The 20,979-nt window shown below is 37.9% G+C and overlaps 1 protein-coding gene across 1 annotated transcript; it reads right to left on the bottom strand.

Moving 5' to 3' along the window:
• Positions 1 to 1,157: 1,157 nt before the first annotated feature.
• On the bottom strand, positions 1,158 to 18,502 carry KIF11 (kinesin family member 11). The gene is made up of 22 exons (XM_062001678.1): positions 18,346 to 18,502; positions 14,414 to 14,546; positions 14,194 to 14,291; positions 14,036 to 14,114; positions 13,511 to 13,696; positions 13,300 to 13,424; positions 11,972 to 12,062; positions 11,440 to 11,682; positions 11,233 to 11,328; positions 10,473 to 10,561; positions 9,863 to 9,950; positions 8,961 to 9,149; positions 7,642 to 7,849; positions 7,195 to 7,367; positions 6,761 to 6,883; positions 5,695 to 5,853; positions 5,194 to 5,333; positions 4,268 to 4,547; positions 2,994 to 3,216; positions 2,602 to 2,756; positions 2,163 to 2,279; positions 1,158 to 1,542 (listed from the first exon to the last, which is right to left on the bottom strand). The coding sequence occupies exons 1-22, from the start codon at positions 18,426 to 18,428 to the stop codon at positions 1,417 to 1,419; spliced, it is 3,204 nt and encodes a 1,067-aa protein (XP_061857662.1). The 5' UTR covers positions 18,429 to 18,502; the 3' UTR covers positions 1,158 to 1,416.
• Between the last annotated feature and the right edge of the window lie 2,477 nt (positions 18,503 to 20,979).

Raw genomic sequence — 20,979 nt, forward strand, 5'->3', positions numbered from 1 at the left:
CATCCAGATATCATCACGCTGTATCTTATTCCTTTGAAAGGAAATGAATGCCTTCCTCCTATCAGGCTGTTAAGAAAAAGCAATTACCTTTGCTCACAGAGGCAAAAGAAAAAGGATAAATAAAGGCAGGATAGGTGTTTCAGACAAACACAGCTGATTAATGGTCTAATGATAGAGTTCAGAGATCAGTGCAAGGCCATACTTCAAATGGTGTCTTTCTGTATCAGGACTGCAGCATGCTGTCTGAATGGTGTCCAGGGTATAGTGAATTGGCATACTTGCTCAGAGACAAATAGACATATGGACCACCCGTTTCAAGAATGATCAACTTAAGCCTGCAGGCTAGATATAGAAAAAAACCAATCTCTTAAATAATGTTTTAACTAGGTAAGAATAGTACTTCAGTGTAAATTAAGGCTGTCTTTCCATGTCTCCATTATCTATCATAATCTTATTCAGCTACTTTTTTAGATCATAGCCTGAAGTTTCCTTCAAATTCTCAATTAAGCTGCATGAAAAGAGCAGCTGGTCAAATGCAGTTGTCAGTTACTGGAAATTCACTGTTATCATACAACATAGGAGCTACATTTGGTACCAAGTTTGCATGTTTTAATGTTAAGAATCTACATCTTAAAAAACACTGCCAGTTTACAGTACATAAGCTGTGGTTGACAAAATAACCTACAGCTGTGATGTTTTGGATAAGAGGAAGATAGAAACATTGAGGTTCAAAATAAATGAAGACAAAAAGAAACAAATACAGAAGTGAGATCAGCTTTCATATACTGAAAAGGCACTGGAATTGTCTAGTCTATTACGAAACATGGGAGGGAGCCATCGTTTTCACACAGCACAAGACTTGACACGGCTGATAATGTTTTAGCTAAATTAAACCCGGTAATACAAGATGGAAGTTACAATCTTGTTTTACTCTGAAGAAGGTGCTTATATGTTCATTTTCCATGTATCAATGATTTATTTGAAGTACCCCAGTCAAGACAGCTATCTAACTCAAAGAAACAAGAATCAGATTATAAAACCAGAACACTTATTTACAATATAAAAAAAGGTAGTTGGCAATGCTGACAAAGTATTTTTTCACATCCTTTTCTGCTATTTGCAATCTACTGAAAAAAACAGAAAAGGAATTCTCACTCAACAACGTGAAAGCCCGTTTAACATACAGCACCATAATATATGCAGGTTATTTTCTTCAAAAAAGTAGTCTATTAATACTTTGCAAGCTACAGCATATAAAAATGGGACAACGGCAGGACATGTCAGACCAATATTTGGATTCAACTTTTTATCAATAATTCAGTATATACAGAGATTGAGAATAACCAAAGAAAGTTATGGCTCATTAGACAATTACACATAAGTATTCCAAAACCAGAGATCTGCAGTGGGTATTTCTCAGTTCAGGCATCTTAAAGGAGGCTTAGATTTGTGAAGAAATTGTTCCGCCACATCTTCTATTTTGTTCTTCTCCACTGTAGCTGCAGATTTGTTTTCTTTATCCTTTTTGTGACTCCTTTTGTGCTGGGATTTAAAGAAAATGCCCAATGTTAGAAGAGTACAATGAAATTAAAGGCTACTGGCTCATGGCACAATGCAGTATATAGTGTTCTGAGGAAAAAAAAATAAGTGGTAGAGCTCCTGAAAAATGTTCCTAATATTGTATCTACTAAAGAGACATTTACTATTGTAGACATCTGGAAGTTCAACAGCTACTTTTAAGGGATCCCTGACAAGGAAATAAACCACCCCTAAGGCAAGAGGTTCAATAGCAAGGAATTAAATAAAGAAATAAGCAAAGAATCAAGAACACTAATATTCCCATCTGGCTTCTAAAAAAATACTCCACATCTAATTTCAACTTTTCCATTAAAACATATGTTTGTGTCCAGCCAATTACAAAAGCTTCCTTCCTGCAGGATTATTTGCTGAAGAGTTTTCTATTGTCTGTCTTGTCAGAAATTGGCATTATTTTATCTGCTGTTAACTTACCGGAATCTGCTGTTATTTTAGTTCAGGATTTAATGAAGTTGTGAGATGAGATTAACTATAGTAGGTGACTTTTAGACTACAGCACTATTATAAAACAACAGTTTTCCTTCACTCTTAAATACATAGCTGTTTGGAATATCTGTGGAAGTTACCTGGAAAAACGGAATGCCACCATTTGCGTGGCAGGATATGCTTGTATCCACTAAGTACTTGTCACTAACAAGGCTTTCATTGGATTCTTGCAATCCTTCCTCCTCTTCCAATACATCCTAAAACAGAAGTTTTCAGAAAAGTGTATTTAATGTCTGAATCTCATAGGTGAATGTGCTAAGAATGATAAGACCTATGAAAGACAAGGCACTCAGTTTATTGAAAAACAGAAATACAAGTCTCCAAACTACTAACGTATACTCTTATTTTTCAAGACACTGCTTTTGTTAAGAGCTCAACAAATATGACTCAAAGCATTCTGTAAAAAACCAAATCTGCAACAGCCCTGGAGTTCTAGTCAACTCTCCCCAGTGGTATGAAAACACTTCCTGAGATATGAAATCTTCAATGAAGAGCCTCATTTGCTATTCATATACATACCTTATCTGCACTATCTTCTACCTCTGTTGTCACATTGTTTAGCATATCATCAAGCTTTTGTTGCTTTTGCCTTAACTGCTCCAGCAGAAGCTCCCGGGGTTCTGTTCTCACAAGTGTGACTGGATAGAAGTAGTCTCTTCTCTGTGGAGTTGTCCCTTCAATGAAGATTTTACACTAATGAAAGGCACTATTAAACACTTTGAGCATTTGCTTTAAGTACAGATTCTCAATTTTACATTAACAATACAGAAGTCATGCTTTGTTCAGCATGAACCTTAAGAAAGGTGTAAGGCTGCTCGTTACATTATGTCCCCATTTACCTTCCACTTTGAAATTCTGCAACTCAAATTTCTTTCTGTAAGACTATTCTGTCCCCAACCTACTTTAAATACCTGTTGGAATATCTACTTTGAGATCCTCTTGCAGGAAACCATTAACCTGAGTCAGTCCATGCCGCGCTTCCACATTAAGTGTCAGATTCTGCTCCAGAAGTATCTCCTGATCAACCTTTATCTGACCAAGGAGGCCATTTAGTACCTTCTCCTCAGCAGTCTTTTGTCTACCAATATGACCAACAATTTCAGCTATTGCTTTATCAGAGTTTTCTTCATTTTTCTGAAAACAAAACAACAAAACACAACCAAAACCACCAAGTTAACAGGAAAGGTAAGGTTATGTCCTCTTTTCTAAGATGTAGTGCATGATTAGTGACGTGACCTGAAACGAAACAACTGTAAGACCTCAAATTGAGAGGTTTCAGTGACAGTTTTACACTCTCATTTCGAGAATTATCTTCAGAAGAGAGTCAGTTTCTTAGAAAGTATGATCATTTTAGAAAGCTACTCATAAGAATAAAGATGATGCCACCTGGTTCAGATCAGACTCCTCAGGCTTCTATGCACAACCCCGCACAGAACTAGGATATTCAATTGAAAGTGAAAATCCTACAAGCTCTAAAAGCTTTATGCATTTGTAGGATAAAAGAAGGAAAAGCTGTATTTTTAGGCATTCCCATTAGAATGAAATTCTTTAAGTGTTAAGTAGGTTTAACAGATGCAAGTGTCTTGAGACTACAAATGCTTTTAAAAGTTAAGTAAGTTTTCCTGAAAGTTAGCAAAATGTTGGATTTGCCCATTTCGTTACCTATTAGAACAGTAAAGTTGGTGGGAAGTAAAGTTTGCTATGGAAATTAAAAAAAAAAAAAAGAAATAAACTGTCACATGTGAGGCCAGAACTAGTAGATACCCAAAGGGAATACTTTTTCCCTCTATGTTCATCCATCCAACGAACACAGTCATTTGAGTCCTCCAGAATATAGTCTGTATTTGATCACTGTGCAAAGGTCTCAGGGACATTACTAGTAGATAATTCTTCTAATTCTAAAGCTTTACTACCAAAAGTATGTAAAAAACACAAATTACAAATGGAAAGTAGACACATTGGATTAATCAAGCCACCATTTTTTTGAGATTATTTACATTTTAAGTTCCTGGTCTTCCTCTTTTAAGTTCCTGCTTTACTCTAATTGCATCTATTTAAGATAACACGGTCTTCTGTGATTGAGCAACACAGTTTTGTTCAGATTGAGAGACCTTTCCCCCTTACAAATTCTGTTACAAAAGTTTGTCTCAGAACGCTATATTAGACTACAAGTAAATATAGGTACCTTTTGTAAACACTGAAGTTGCTGTTTCTTGTCATCAAGGGACAATAACTGTTGATTCGTAAAGTTGACTACCTGAGCAGTTGTAAATTCTCCCCACTTATCAGTATCCTGAGACATATTTTTTAAATTGCTGAGAAGTTGATGACAGTGGCCAGTGGATTCTTCCAGCATCACCTTGTTTTCAGCATTTATGATCCTGAGCTCTTGAGAGAAATTATCCAGAGATGTAACAAATTTGCTGTGATTGGAAGTTGTACTGCTGACTAGGTCTGTAGTTTTCCTGCAACACATTCATAACAATTCAGAGATTTTCAAAGGTGGACTTTAACACATCATACATTTAGAAACCAGTGTAGTGTAGTTCTATCAAGTCAGTTCACGATAAAGTTGTTGCTCTATTCAGTATATCTACAAATTGCAACACTCAGAGCAGTAGGTTTGTTAAATCGCCCCCAAAAAAACAACCAACCATAACAAAACAAATAAAAAACAAAAATCAAATACAAACTAAAAAACTTCAAAACTAAATAACTAAAAGACCTTAGTTATTCAGCATGCAACTGAATGAAACGTCAACACATACACTATTATACTTGAAGCTAAGTCTTTATGGTATGAAGTTCTGAGTCCAGTCATAGTGAGGGCCATTCATCAGCATATTGTTTCCAAAACCATAGTCTCTTATCTGCAATATGCTCAAGAGACAACTTTGAGGAAAAGTCTTGCAGAGCTACCTTTTATTCTGAGAAAAGATTAATTATGATCTACATTCTGTGGCAGAACTCAGCTCTAACATACAGATCTTGTCCAGACGACTTTACAAGCATAAAATATTTACAAAATATGAATAGCATCTAACTTTGCAGTCCTCTTCATACATATTTTTATCTTGCAACAGTATACGTTAAAAGTAATCTGCTCCTTACAGGTGAACATTTTCTTGCACAGTAGTGATGGAGGTCTTCAAGGTTCCATTTTTTGCAAGTACATTAGTTAAGTTCTTCTGAGTCTCCTGAGCAAACAAGTCAAGCTGGCTTTGCAGTGAGGACATTAATTCAGCTGTGCTCTATGAACAAAAAATGTCATACATTCCATTGTTATTCTGCACTTTTTAACATTCTTCAAGTGTACTTGAATGCCTCTACTAAAAATGCAGCAAATAAAAGAGTTTGTGTGGAGAACATACAGATATATGCCAAAAGCAAAGCATATTAGACATGCACAGAGCAAGGGTAAATTTTTTTTGTAATCCTCCTACATAAGCTTCTTAAAGCAGCCCAACAAAGGCTGAAAACAATTAGGATCATCATGACGCTACTGTCCTAACGTCTTCTGAAGCAAATACAACATTTTACCACCATAAAACACTTAAAATCAAAGCAAGCAATCACACTTGGCATTAGGATTTCTTCTTACTCTAAGGATACCTTTGTATGTGCCAGCCTCGTCATTTCCACCTCTTCTTTTAAATTCTCACAATCATTCTGAAGCTGAGCAAACACACTGATCGTTTCTTCCTGTAATTTTTCTAGAGTGAGGGAGAGATCTTCAAAGAAGGTATCCATTTCCTTTTTATGACCCTCCACCTTTGGAAAAACAGTTTTAAGTCAGATATTTGTCTTCAGGAAAGAGCTGGATAGTTTTCCCTAGAATAATTTATATAGAAACAAACAGTACCCCAAAGAAATTGTCAAATGCACTAATAAAGTATTGTGCACAAAAAGTGGAAAATAACACTTGGAGCAATCTGAAATTAGAGACTGGAACTGGCGTGTGCTTTTCTGAACATAGCATTTGGCACGTGAGGTAGACAAAATAGGAAGATGAGGTACCTGGTTAAGACAAGAGCAAGAAGCAAGAGTTGATAAGCTAATTATTTGATGTCTAAGCCTCTACACAAGAGGAGTTGATTTCATGTGAGTTGCAATTAATAGAATGAAGAAATTTTTCAGAACAACAAGTCACCAGGAACAATGATTTGGTTCTGGTAAGATGGGTAAAAAGGGATTAAAGAGTGAGACTACAACTCTACATAAACATCATGAGACAGACTAGAACTAAAAGCTGAAGCCAAGGACTTTCTCATAAGTGTAGTGTTGTCTGCAAATATGTTTATTGTTAACAAGATAAAGCATCACATTCTCCAGGAATCAAAGTGATTACAGAGAAAGTTTGGTATGACAGCAGGAGAAATTGAGAGTGATAAGACTTACATAAGTTGGTTATTTTAGATTTGTAAAATACAGGAGAGACTATATTGAGGATATTGCCAAATATGTTACACACACACATATACAGAGATTTGTTACACCACACTCGGAAAAGTCTGAAAGAAAAAGCTGAAAGACAGAACTCATGGAACAGAATAAAGAAGAAAAGGCCAGATTGGAACTAGAAATACTCTGATACGCTGCAGAAAAAATATCAAAGGGTTATCTGTAAATTACAACAAAATAGAAGAGCACAAGGCAAGAGACAAGTTATGTGCATTACCTTGTCAGTCACAGCAGAATACTTCTTCATGTTACTCTGAAACTGACAGTTTAGCCCCAAGACAAATTCTACCATTGGTGTCAAGCTATTTAATGCTCTCCCTAATCCAGATGTATGTTCCTCCTAGGAACAGCAGTGAAAAAAAAAAAAAGAGAACAGGTAAACCAGGATATGACTATTCCTTCATCTACATTTATAAGAAGCTATCCATATCCATGTACTCTGCTATTGCAGTATTTGCTATATAGCTCATTAGAGACTGAGGTGGTAGCATGAGAGGGGAGGTGGAGAGGGATACAATCATGCTCGAATGCTGAAGCAGAAACAGGTAGAGAGCACTAGAAAAAAAAAGCTATACAATATTTACACAAATCCTTTTGATTGAGAACAGTTTCACATATTTAAGTAACATAAGAATATGTAAATTTACTAACAATTAATCTCAGCAGCCCAGCTTTACAATCAAGTGACAGATTCTCATGTTGTGTTATTTTTTCAGACATGTGAGAAACTTCAGTAGACATCAATTCTTTAACAGAGGCAAAAGATGCTGATATGACTGATGCAAGAATATTAGCTGTTGAAGAACTGGTAGACAGGAGATCACCTACGAAAGAAATCAAGAAGTGTTGTAAGTTTCCTTGTAAAGTTCTACTGTAAGACAGGAACTCTTTTTATTGCTCATCACCTTATTGCCTCTTACAGCACAGGAAGGCTGTTGGTCATCTCAGATACATTATTTCTGGTGCAACTGCAATCATTACATTGCTCAAAATAAAGCCTTTTCCACTTTACTAAACAGATCAGTTTTAGGAAACTGTCTTTGGTACTACTGTTGCAAAAATTTAGGATGATATACTTGGTACAAGTATTATGCTTACCTATAAAATTTGTGTAGGATGTCAACATCTGTTGTTGCTTCAAACTGTTTTCACTAACTGAATCTTGTATTTTGTTGAACAAAGCATTCATTTGTTCTGCAAATGTATTTTGGACGATAGCATTGTGTTGATCAACAGCCTTCTTACGGTCCAGTTTTGCATGGAGACCAGATACATCATTTGTAGTTTCTTCAACTGTACTAAGTAACTACAATTTTTTTATAAGTTATTTGAATCAGTCTTTAAACAAGCGGTCAAGCATATATTACATAAGGAAAAGCAACTGTTGTTCTGAGTTGAAGAAGTTATCTTTTTAGAAAGACTGCTATTTCCCTTTATATAATCAAATTATAGCTGTTCTTAAACCCAATGTTACATTATTTATAGCCTTAAAACACGGGAAGAAGTTACCTACTAGAGCCCATTTGTTCTGACTTTGAAATTAAAGCATTAATAAGGGTCATCCCTGGTGTTTTTCAAGTATCATTTATCACAGAATTGTAACAAAAAAAATTGACTACAACTTTTTCTGAAAGATTAAACTAAATGTATTCTTTAATAGTATCCAAGCATGATGTTTCCAGTGCCAGTTCTGTGATAAATGATTTAGAATTCAAACATACAATGGATTCCTGGTGTTATAGTCAGTGTAAATAATTTCTGTACCCACTTCTCTCACACAAACACTCCATCACCCATATGCAAAAAACCTAGGCATCCCTTACCAACCTTACAGGAATCAGAGTAGAAATTTTTCTGTTGACTAGACACAGGTTTCATTTCTTTGCAATTTAAGCAGCAGGACACTCTCCCCCCATATCAAGTCTGTTTTGATAGTTATCACCAATCTACAAACACATCAAAACCATACCCTAAAATACAGATCTGACATTCCATTAGTCATTTGGTGAATGTAAATTACTACACATATCTCTGCAAAGCTTTGTGCTATTTTTCTATTTGTTATGGGAAAACAAATTACTTTTTTGTAGGGCCAGCCATAACTACCTATTCTGCAAACCCATCCATGACAACAGATACTGCAAAGCACTGGAACGTTCATAACAAACTGGCCTGAAAGTTAGCTCCAGATCAATTGGTGTGTTTAGCAGTAAAGTGTCAATATTCTCACAGAGGAAGTCCTGCAATCTTAAGTAGCTTTTCACCATTATTACAGTGCTAATTCTAGTTTTCCATCTGAAATCTAAGTTTTGTCACACTTGCATCATGCGTTAGGAACAATGATTTCCTTGAACAGCCTATCAAACTCCTAAATATGGGAAGCTACTGTTACAGTTAGGTGTAAGAATAGTGATAACCTTGCTAGCTGTGCCATGAAGTTTTTGTTCGGTGTTTTCCAGCACTGAAACCACATATTCTTCTTCAGCCAGATGAATCTTGGTTTCTTGCAGATGTTTTTGTGTTTCCTCCAGTTCCTTCTCCTTAGTTTGCAGATCTGTTTTACACTGCTCAAGTTCATTTTTACTAACTGTGAATAGTTCAGTGATCTAAGGTGGAAAACAAACATAAATAGGGCAACACTGATTTTTAGAATTTCAACAGTCCTGCTTCACATATCTCAAATTATGCCACAATACCAGAGGACAAGTTGTCATCTGCCAATGTAGTTTCAGCTGTAAGGCTCAGAGGTCTTAAATCTAGACTATAGGTTTGTATAGTCTGTATTCACTGAAAATATCACAAAGCGACACCATTTTCACTGAAATAACCCCTCACTTCTCCACTCAAACCACAAGATCAAACAATTATTAAAACACAAGAGAAAAAAAGATTGCACTAAACAAACCTAAGCAAATAGAGTGAAGAAGAGGGTCAGTAAAGCTGATTAGAGTAGTTACATATTACAGAGAATCAACTTCTCCATTAGGAAGCTTCCATTTTATGGAATGCACTCTCCTCACTCTTTGCTCCTACACAAATATCTGTCACTGAGAGGGTCCAGTTTTACAAGTATATTTTTTTCTGAAAACCCAGCAAAGCAAAGTGGTAGGCATTAAAATATTTTAAGAAAGAAATTTCATCCTGAAATGTGATATTTCAACTAATTTCAAAAATTAGGAAGTTTGCACTCTTTAAGAGCTTTAAGAACAACAACAACAAAAATCTTCAGATTGTTCTTTTTTCAAACTTTTTTTCTCCTTCCCCAAAGATTTCTTTAATTTTTGGCAGATTTAAGACACAGATGAGAAATGTCACTTACTCTTTTCACTTCTTCCTCCATGACACTGATTTTGTCAACATACTCTGCAATTTGTTCTTCCTGAACTGTCAGCTTTCCATTAAGGGCTCTCAAGCAAGGATTAAAACAAATAAATTAGTCAAGTAAGAGATGATTTCAAGATTACCTGCTGGGTTTTATACTATATATTTAGTAATTTAAAAAAATATGTATTGATAGCTTCTTTATGAAGACCAGGTAATTTTCACTTAATGCAGAAAGGATTTGAGACAATTTTCCATTGTAAAGTTCCTCTGTAAACTATCACTTTGACAAAGTGAACTGCATCAAGTTTTCTCTCCTATGTGAGCTTGCAGTGAAAGAACAAGCTGCATGATGTAAATCCGCATCCCAGCTATGCTTATGGTAAGCTCCACAATACAAATAAAATCCTCAGTACAAACCTACTCTTCAGGCTTTTTATCTGTGTAATAATTAATCTCTAAAGAACAAGTTGAGCAACTGGGTAAATTCTCCTGATTATCTTCAATTTTCTGGTGTGTTAATAGATCTGAACGCATTTCTGTACAAGGATGGGTACCAGTATCTGACACTTGTTGTTAGTCATGTTATAGAAATTGTGAAGACATACTCATAATTTTCAAGGGAAATATAGACTCCATTTTTCTCTCGTGCAGCAGCAAGGTCTCGCTTCAAACGTTCAATCTCTTCAGTATATTCCTATTTAAAGAAACAGTCACATGGCAAGCTGAACATTTCTACTTTGCTTTCAAGATTTAGCTTAAGGGATACTTCAAAGATAGTGGTCTATAGACATTTTGCATAAGGACAGGCATAAAGTGCTTCTTGTTCCACATAAGTTCCAGTATAGCACCATTTAGATTCATACCATTGGACATACATAGAACATTGAAATCTCCCAACATCATACTTGGTTGCATGTAACAGCTAACAATGGGAACTTCAGCTTCTTTAGCTGAAAAGCCAGCTGCTTTATGTGGGCTCTTCATTCATACTTACTGAGAAGTTCATTTTAAGTCAGGCACTTTCGAGGGAATAAAGCTTCTAATATAGTCCAGAAAAAAAAAATCCAGTGCCATTTAGTGGCTCTCCACTAACTTGTAACAAGCAATCCAAACAAAGAGTTGTAGCTAGTAGCAGCAGCCCTCTCTGTTCAGCTTCAGTCTTAGCAACAGTTTCGGCATTTACAGTCACTAACGATGTACTAGTACTGTAGCTTAGTTTGAAAACATTAGTTCAGTGATCAAAATCACCACAGAAAAGCATTGCTGCTAGTTAGAGCCTCTCCACAACTTCATAATTCCTGCATAGCAAAACCAGAATAAAACTTAACTTGGAACTCATTTCGTGAAGATATACATCTAGCTTACCTTAATAAGAGCTTTTTTTGTTAGCTTCTGATTAACTTCAGGCTTGTTCATTATGTTCTTTGCTCTGTGGGCATATTCCAGTGTACTCAGTGTTTCCTGTGATAAACAGATGTAACACTAGGTCAAGCTGAGGAGTTAACTGCTATTTTTGTATCATTAGCAGATTATAATATCTTTTAGTAGTTAGTTTTTTAGACTTAATTTTACCTCAAGATTTATAGATGCAGGAGAAACTGTGGCAATTATTGATGTTTTCGTTCGTCCTCCAAGAGAATCTTGAAGGATTCTTGTGAGTTTAGATTCCCTGTATGGAATATGTGGGGCTCTTTCTACCAGAGCAGTAATAACTCTTCCTAGGGTCAGGAGAGACTGATTGATATTTCCAGCTTCACGAGCTCTTTTGTCAACTGCACCAGATCGACCAATGTTTTCACTTCCTGCAAGATCAACCTGAAAGACAAAAGGAAGGACATGCTTCTGTCTCACGTCACTTTTCAAGAGGGCTTGCCTCATTGTGTCACAGAACATAACACACGTGAACTAGCTTTTTCAGGAGACATTTGGGTGACAAATGGGACTGATATTTCTGAGGGACAAATATAGTTCATATCACTTTAGAAAAAACAATGCTTCCTCCCCAACCCTGTACTGAGAAAAAAATTCTGAACAGAATGAGGTCAGATTATTCTAGTTCATTGCTTTAAGAATGTCATTGATGACATTTAGTTCAAATACTTACCAAGTTTAGCTTTCCAATTTTAACAAGCTCTTCTCCATCTACTGTAGTTTCTTTCATATGGATGGTAATCGAAAACACAGAGTGGGAACGGCTATAAAAGAACTCAGTTTCAGACAGATAACCCATTAAAGCCAAATCTGCTGGACACAGGACACTACTGCAATTTAGGTACCTGTGTTCTTAGAGAATGCATTTGGCCCATTGAGATTTACATATTTTCAATACACAAAGTTATTCTATCAAGTATATTTTTGTTTATACATATGAATATGGTACTTAAAAACAGTGATAAAGCAATGGGATGATGTTTATGTAATTCAGTTCTGGTAAAGTTCATCTTATTTCAAGCAGAACCAAGAAAAACAGTTTAGTTTTGCCTACATTTGTGTATTCTCGACTCACGGATAAATCAAGAGCGCTGGCTTGTAGATTATTTTAGCCAATATGCTAAGAAGAGTTTTACAGCATGTGAGATGAAGAAATAGTTTTCTTTATTCAGGCTAAGACAATCAGCAAGCAGCTGAATCAAATATTAAAAATTTACTTCAGTTTTTATTGAAACAAAAGTACAGTTTAAGATTATTTTAGCTTGAGCTTATTCTTTTAATAAGTTTTTACAATAGGAAGATGGCATATATATAAAACCATAAACATCAAATTACTTGACCATGCATAAAGCAACAGTTGAGGCAGAATGAATTCTCTACATTTCCTATAATTTCAGGTGAAATTAGTTTTGCATTCTAATATTTGGTAACTAAATATCTGTTCCCTTGCAGCAGTAGACAGAGGTGCTCAGAATATCTTTAATTTCAAATATGACATGGGCAAGGTGTGCCTTGCTTATCATAACACTGGATCACTACTTCTTCAGTGACATAGGTATCCTCTGTATTTCAATAACAATGATGTTTTTGACCAGGGCATCTCTACTAGATTCTGACTACAAGTTGCAATCACAAAGTAGTCTGCATCACCCAGCAATATAAACCCCTCAACCTTATCTCAAATTTCCACAATCTAGTTTGCAAGGTTTCAGAAGCTGAAGTTTGAAAAGAAGGTCTTGCATTGATCTGTAAAAAAATAGCAGTATTTTGAAACCCTAATTTTAGGAACTCCTTCATAGATCCATTAGAATACATCTCCCCACAGGATGTGTGTAGGATAAGGAAGAAACCTTATCTAACTCATATTTGAAAATTTGAACTGTGATACATAATCTCAAGGTTACACCATATTTGCACTAGCTTCAACATCTTTTTCTTTTTCAAATAAGATCTTGTTTAATAAGAGAAGAGCAAAGTTTCTCAAATGAGGAAGATTTGTACCTGGAATATGCATTCATGTAAGTAGCTGCAGTTGTCCTTTTTGCTGCACCCCTTTCCAGGATTTGGTAGACTTCATTTTTGTTGTGTACAGTTATTTCTTCCAAGCCTTTAATAACTACACCCCTCTGTCAGAAAATAATGCATGCCTATTATACATCTGTCAACAATCCTGAAGGCTTTAAGATAACAAATTTTGGAAGACAGTACTAACCTTGTTTCGAGGGTCATCAAACATCTGCAGTCTTTCTCCAACATCAGGAGTAGGATTCAGAAGATCAAAAAGCTCCTCATTATAGATTTCCAAAAGAGAGACTTTCACTGAAAACTCAGTACCATTCTCCGAGAGTTTTTCAAATATTTGATGCAATGTACGGGGTATTATACCTGCTAGTGGATCCTACAAAGTGAAGTATTTAATACATAAGAGTTCTGAAAGGGATTGGGCAGGGGGAGGGGAATTTCAGCTAAGTAGTCTGATTTGGTATAAATAAGAATACCTTGGACAAAGATCACCTTCCATATAAAGACTGTCAAGACTTGTATGCATGCATTAAAGAGTTAAAAATTTTGACTTTCATACAAATGAATGAGACTATTTGTTAATTTACAAACTTTTAAGGAAAGTCAGCTTCAGGATTTGAAAGATTTAGCTTTAGGTTTTCTTTAGCTTTCTGCAATTTCTAACTTTCAACTGAACTATAGCATAGACAAGAGAAATCTCGGAGTGAAAATATACCTCTTCCCAAGTATATTTCTCATTGGGTGACCGCTCCCCTTCCATTGTGAAGGTCTTACCAGTCCCAGTTTGGCCATAACTGTGAGAATAAGAAATGAAAAGGTAAACAAAAAACTAAAAGACCTATTAAATGTCCTACTAATTATTCGCTTACTTACGCAAACACTGTACAGTTGTAGCCCATAATAACTTCATCCAAAATGGGACACACAACACTCCGGTATACATCAATCTGCTTTGCCATAGCTCCAAACACCTGTCAAGGCAGAGAAAACACATCCCAGTTATTTGCAATGTATAGTATCAGAAAGTAATCAGCCCATATTAGAGAAATGTACTAGCTTGTTCCTACAATTCCCCAACTGGACAAGCAGTTACCATATCAAATGTGTAAGTCTTTCTTGAGGTCTTATCTGTCACTCCTCCAGTGCGGACACTAACTTCCTTTCGTCCTTGATCACAGTCTACAACAGCATAAGAGTTTGCTTTACGTTCCGAGGCATTAAAAGGCCTAAAAAGACAGGAGTTTAGAAAATCAGATTGATCTAACTGCTAATAAAGAACATAAACTGACAAAGTAGTAATATATCTCAGTTTAAGGATCCAGAATAGTATAATAGGTAAAAGGAATACAAAGCTTTTGACTTAATGTGTTCGATAATTGTTCAAGGAAAAACCACTGTAATTTGACAGTTTACAGACTTTGTTTCTCCTTGAACAGGATAATTCAAGTAACTACAGCTTTTAGTCTGCTTACATATGTATTTTTAACAAGTCCATAAACACTTTAGATCATTTAGATTCACACACAGCCAACTTTGCACTAGAAAATGTTCAATTGGGCAGGGGGGGAAATGTTAAACATACCAAATAGTTATATAAATTAAGTTTTCAAAACAGGGAACACATATATATGAAAGTTAAGGCAACAGAGAATAAAAACAATTAACTTAAAAACATCCTTTTAAAAAATTTTCATTTAGGCAAGCAATGATGTCTACATCTTACACTAATGACACAGCACTCTAAAGCACCAGAAATACTAACAGACTCTACTACTAGCAGAACAGTGGACAGCAATAGCAGCAACTTCACAGTTCTGATGCATTGGAAAAGAATTTGTGAATTGTGAATAGAATTTAGTAAGACACACAAAACATTGAATTTGGGGAGGAAAAAAGTCTGCATACCCTTCTTTTTCCCCAGCTTGAGTTTTAAGTAAAGTTTAATAGAGGTGTAATAAAAGTTTTGAAACTTTATGATAAGCATTTTGTTTCATCACCTAGTCAATTTAAACCTGGTGTGCACAATTTTTCTTGAAGGGGTGTTCGCAATAATTTTTCCCAAAAAAGCAAGGAAATCACCATGGGTTGAAAACTTAAAGCAAGAAATACCATTTTATTACTCATTTAGTAGCGACACTGGACCAAATGTCTATACTAGCTGGATAGTTGACCTGAATGGTCAACTTGAAAACCGAACTTCTACAACCTTAGTTATCTTAAAAATATTTTGACAGATGCTGTCTCTTTAAATTATGGGGGTTTTTTTTAAAAAATACACCACAAGCACATGGCATCTCAAGTTTCCTAACTCTTGCGGCTAACATTTCTTCCTCAACATAGCACTGAGGCTTAAGTGTTAGATTCTAAACAGACCACTAAACTCTTTGGTGAAAGACTGACTGGTGACAATGGATAATCACTAAAATCTTGTTTATGGGGGTAAGTTACAGCTTTGGCTTTGTCATTTTTAAGATGGTGTAGGTTATTGAACAATTAATATATTCTGTTCTGGAATATAACAATGTACCAGTCAAATACTGGAGGCTTATGGTATGATGGCACACAAATATGGGTTCTGAGGAACAATTCAGCTAGGTTGGAACATACATGTAGATCATCTCCATATACCACTAGACAAGCAGCAACCTGGATTTGCAAGCAGTGGCATAGGTTGCCCTGGCAGGGTGTGGATTCTCTTTCTCCGGAGATTTTAATAAACCTGCCTGGACCTGATCAAGTTGAACCTGCTTTAAAAGGCGGTTGGGCTGAGTGATCTCTAGAGGTCCCTTCCAACCCTGACCATTCTGCTGTATAACAGTGACATCACAGATTCATCCCCTTAGATATTAACATGCATATTAACAATGCTAATGAATGCATTCTGAGTTTCCAAATTCATGTTTTACCAAAGCATAGTAAACATGTTGCTTGAAAGTGTTTCTGATAAGCTTACATACACCAGCTTTTGGAAGTAAATTTGGAAGCAAAATACTATGATTGCATCTCTCTACTTATCTATAAGACAACCTGATGCAGAAAAAAACAAAAGGTGGCAGAAGCATGTACTAGCTCAAACACATTGAAGCTCTATTAAAAAAGGAAAGCTCTACAGGAGGCAAAAGTAAGGGTGAGCCAGAGAGTTTTTAAGGATTAGAGATTATATCCTGACATAGGACTTAGTCTACGAGTTGCAGCAAAAGCAAAACACTACACCATGGACAGTTGAGATGCTGAAGTCATATTGAACATTATATTTAATTAAAATATACACTAATACTTAGTGAGGCAATTCCAGAACAATTGAGACCAATCAGATAAAAAATAATATTATAATTCTTGTCAGTGTTTCAAACTCAAATGCTCTATGATTCAACAGCTCTTCTTCTTCTGCAATAGCCTTGATTTACATCAATACTTTCATAATTTCTGTAACATTTTTTCAGCAGCTTTTTAGTTGTGTGACTGTAGTGGGTCCAGGATGGTAGTGATTTTCAACAGCTCTTGCAGTGCTGTGCTTACTGTTGGTATTGACAGCACATACATGTTATGACTACTACTCTCACAGCATCAGGGCTGTCCCTCCAGCATTCCTTCCCCCGGCTTCACCAATAGCTGTTGGTGGGCATGATCTTGGGAGCAACTATAGCCAGGACAGCTGATCCAGGCTGACCAAGGAGATATTCCACACCATATGTCAGCTCAGCAATATAAACTGGGGGAGAGGAGCAGGAAGGGGGAGCAAGATTCATTTTTGGCCTTCCAAAAGCAACTGTTACACGTACCGAAACCCTGCTTCTCGGGCGAGCATTGCTGCTGATGGGAAGTAGGTAGTAACATCTTTATTTGCTTTGCTTCTCGTATGTACAGCTTTGCTATTTCTTTATTAAACTGCTTTTATCTCAACTCATGAGACTCTCATTTTCTCCTCTCCCTAGCTTGCCGAGGAGGGGGTTGATAGAGTGATGTGGTGGGCACCAGGCATCCAGCCAGGGTCATATCACCACAGTGACAAAAGTAAGAAAAACGCATTGAATTTCTATACTCGTGTATCTGTAAAAGTAGAGCTTCCAAGCATGAGGGTATAACGACTGCAAAACACGTTACAATACGTAAGCTAACATTTGAAGTTCTGGCTCAAAATACAACTTCCAAATGTATTTTTAACACTGCTCTTAACCCACTAGCAGTTTTAATAAGCAACACTTTAAGAGAGTTTAAGACTTACTATCAGGAAGTAAGGCTTTGAAGCCACCTCACAATTACAAAGAAAATGGAACCTTATAGCATATTAGTAAAATAATTTTTAAAAGTTTCATCAACGGAGGTAGTCAGTCATTATTATTTAAGAAGTTGACCTCCAAAAGCTTTTTGCCTGAATTTGGAGTCTACACCATTGAAGTTACATGAAAGACATGAAACTGGTCGTAGCAAATGCGCTATTAAATCGTAGCAGTTTCCCACATAAGCTCGTAGAAGATAAAAATTCAAAGTTTGGGGTTCTTTTTGAGTCTTGAATATCGTTCATACTAATTCCCACGTAGCTCTTCTTAACCTCCCTACGTAGCTTCGCACTGGGCGTGCACTGAATCGAGTTACGAAAGTGCAATTTTTTGCCTTTTCAAACGTAGCAGCGTTAATTTCGCGGGAGTGCCGATTCTCTGTGCCGGCTGCAGGAACTGCCACACAGCCAATGCAATGAATGCTTCCACAGGCTGTTTCGAGTGCAGTGCCGAGGACCGTTTGGATGTGACCATGAGCCCCTTAATAGCGACACACTCGGAGAGACATCACGCAGCCCCCTGCCCCAGCCCCGCCGCCTCAGAGCCGCCCTGCCAGTCTATGTCACACGACGGCGACTGCGGCCCGCGGGGCTCGCCGAAGGACAGTGCAGCCAACGTTGCAAACAGAAGTCCCAGAAAGACTTCCACAGGAGGGGGCCTCACCGGCTCCCCGCAGGCCCCCGCTGCGGGCTGACCTCCAACGCTCGCCCGGGGATGGAGGGGAGGGGGCAGCCGCCGCGCCTACCTGCACCGCACCACCACCTGGATGTTCTTGCCCTTCTCCTCCTTCTTAGCGCCTCCGCCACCCTGGAAGCTGAGGGAAGCCATGGCGGGCGCCGGCGCGGAAGCTGCCGATGTGTGGAGCGAGACGCAGCGCTGGCGCGATGCTCCGAGGCGCGCGGAGCTACCGCCAACCGCTCCACCCGCGCGCGCCCTCCGCCGATGGCTTTGAACCACGCGCCTCCCCCCAGCCCGGCCAATCGGCGGCAGCCCGCGGGGCACCATGGGACTGATGTTCAAACCTCGGTGCTGACGCGAGGGCACGGCGGAAGCGGCGGCGCCCTGTCCCGTCGTCAGCGCACTGCATGCTGGGGGTCGTAGTGCTCCGTCGGTCGCCATCACGCGGCGCGGACGGGTGAGGAAGGCGAGGCGTTCGCGTGACAGTGTTCGACCTGATGCCCAGAGGCGCGGTGCAGCGGCGCACGCGCAGCCCACACCGCCGCGATGTTCCACCTGATGTCAGTCCCGAATTTGCCGTGCCGATGGTTTTTGCCACCACTACGCACTCGTACTGGGGCAGCGGCACCTGCGACATCCCTGTACTGCTCACCTCAGTTATCTTTCCGCAAGATTTACCTCATCCATGTAATCTTCCCTCTGGCCGTCCGTTCACGTCCCCAGTGGCTCTCTAGTTAGTCCATGTTCTCTTTAAACATGACGTGCAAAATTAGAGACCGCCACCTAGTCAATGCCTGGCGCAGTGGAAGCATTATTGTGCCTGTTCTACAAAAAAATAGTATCCTATGCCTATGTACAGGGCAGGGCACAGCGCTCACTCTCCCCAGTGGGACACTCGCTGTCCCCCACAGATGGGGGTGGCCCGCTGCAGCTTGCCACACGCCTGCAGAACTGCCCAGCCAGACACTTTCTATACCATGGCCGTGTCCTGCACTGGCTCTGCCTGCAGAGCTCTCCCCTGGTTGCCCTGAGTGTGCTGTAATTCGGGCTGGTCTCCAGGACAATGCATCAACATCACTCTGAAATCTACACCTAACTTTCAACATGTTTACGATCTGGTATTACCTGCTCAATTAATGGGAAAATCTATGACAGAGTGAAAACAAATAGTTTAAAGCTCAAGTCAAAGCCCTCTGGGTGCACATCAATCTTTTAATTTTGAAAGCAGATCATGTGAACCACTCACCAAGTACTAGTTTACACCCTCTCACTAGCAGTTTAATTTATGTCATCCCAGCTTCCCTTTGAGAGCTTCCTTTGAGACAATACTTAAAAGCTTTGCTAGGTGGATATCTATGACAGGGTAACAGGTCTTGTGGGTAGAAAGGAAGCACCAGATGTCAAGACAAGATTAAACTGATCTGACATGCTTTGTTCTCAACAAATCTGCACTGGCTCCTACAGACTGTCATACTGTCCTCAACCTTGTACAGCTTACAGTGCTGCAGTGTTTTATTGCTCTTATTCTAGGACCTTTCCAGTTGCTGAAATTCATTTAGCTGTTTATAATTTTTCAGGTTCCACTTCCTCCCCTCCTTTTGATTTTTCCTTCTTAAGTTGGCTACTTTGAAACTTACACTTCCTCCATGAGTTCTTAAAGTTAGTAACGAATCCTAACCTGTAAGGCTTGGGGTATTTTTTTCTGACAGTGACATGAAGCAGCATCACATTATGCTCCTCTACCATCTATCTCAAATTGTTAAAACAATATTAGAAATAATCGATTTTATATTAGGCATGATGAAAAGGATGTGAGAAAGACACACATTTTTATACAAGAGGACATGAAATGTCGGATTCCTAGTCTTCTATGAGCAGAAATTGATTCAGAAAACATTCAACAAATTTTCTGCCATTCTAAACATAGAATGATGGTGAGACAGGACAAGAGCTATGAAATCTTTACAGGGAGTAGTAACAATTTTCATTTCCGGCCTTTTTGAGCAAGCATTTTGTTTGTTTCATGATAAGACTTCACTGCTTGCACGCCACTGAAATCAATAGACTCTTTAAACTACATATAGCATAAAAATATGGTAAATGAAAACTACTTTGTAAAGACAGACACTTGGAAGTTAGTAACTGCCAGCTGATTTGTTGCTCTTCCATATCAATTTGTAACCTTTTGGCCTAAATCTAGAAACAAGGCAATGATTCTGTCAAAAAAGCTTGTTACAAAACCTCAAAATGTATATGCATATATGCATAGACAACTAAGGAATCTGTGTTTTCTAACAGTCTCAAAGCTTCACCTTCCAACCAGAATTAGTTTGGTGGCTTGGTATTACTTGCTATTCCCCCACCACTCCAAAATCATGATGATACATTGTAACACTTAAATGAAGATTTAAGTGAGAAAATGAAGATATTCATTGCAAATGCATTAAAATGAGCCTTATCTTTACTCTTACTTGCTTTTTGTATTCCATATAAGCTAAGAGCAACAATAATTCCTACAATTGTGTTGGAGCTACCACTAGACTCAAAGGTGAAAGGCAGGTATGTGAATATACCAAGTCTTTACCTTTTGCTCTATACTCCTTCATATAGATCATACAAAAAAAAAAAGGGAGCGTTGGAACACAAGAAGTCTTTTTTTTTCCCCATTTCTGCCTTTTTGTTCTTTCCCAGTATGAAAGTG

Source organism: Colius striatus, chromosome 8 (genome assembly GCF_028858725.1).
Source record: "Colius striatus isolate bColStr4 chromosome 8, bColStr4.1.hap1, whole genome shotgun sequence".
Classification (NCBI taxonomy): Eukaryota; Metazoa; Chordata; class Aves; order Coliiformes; family Coliidae; genus Colius; species Colius striatus.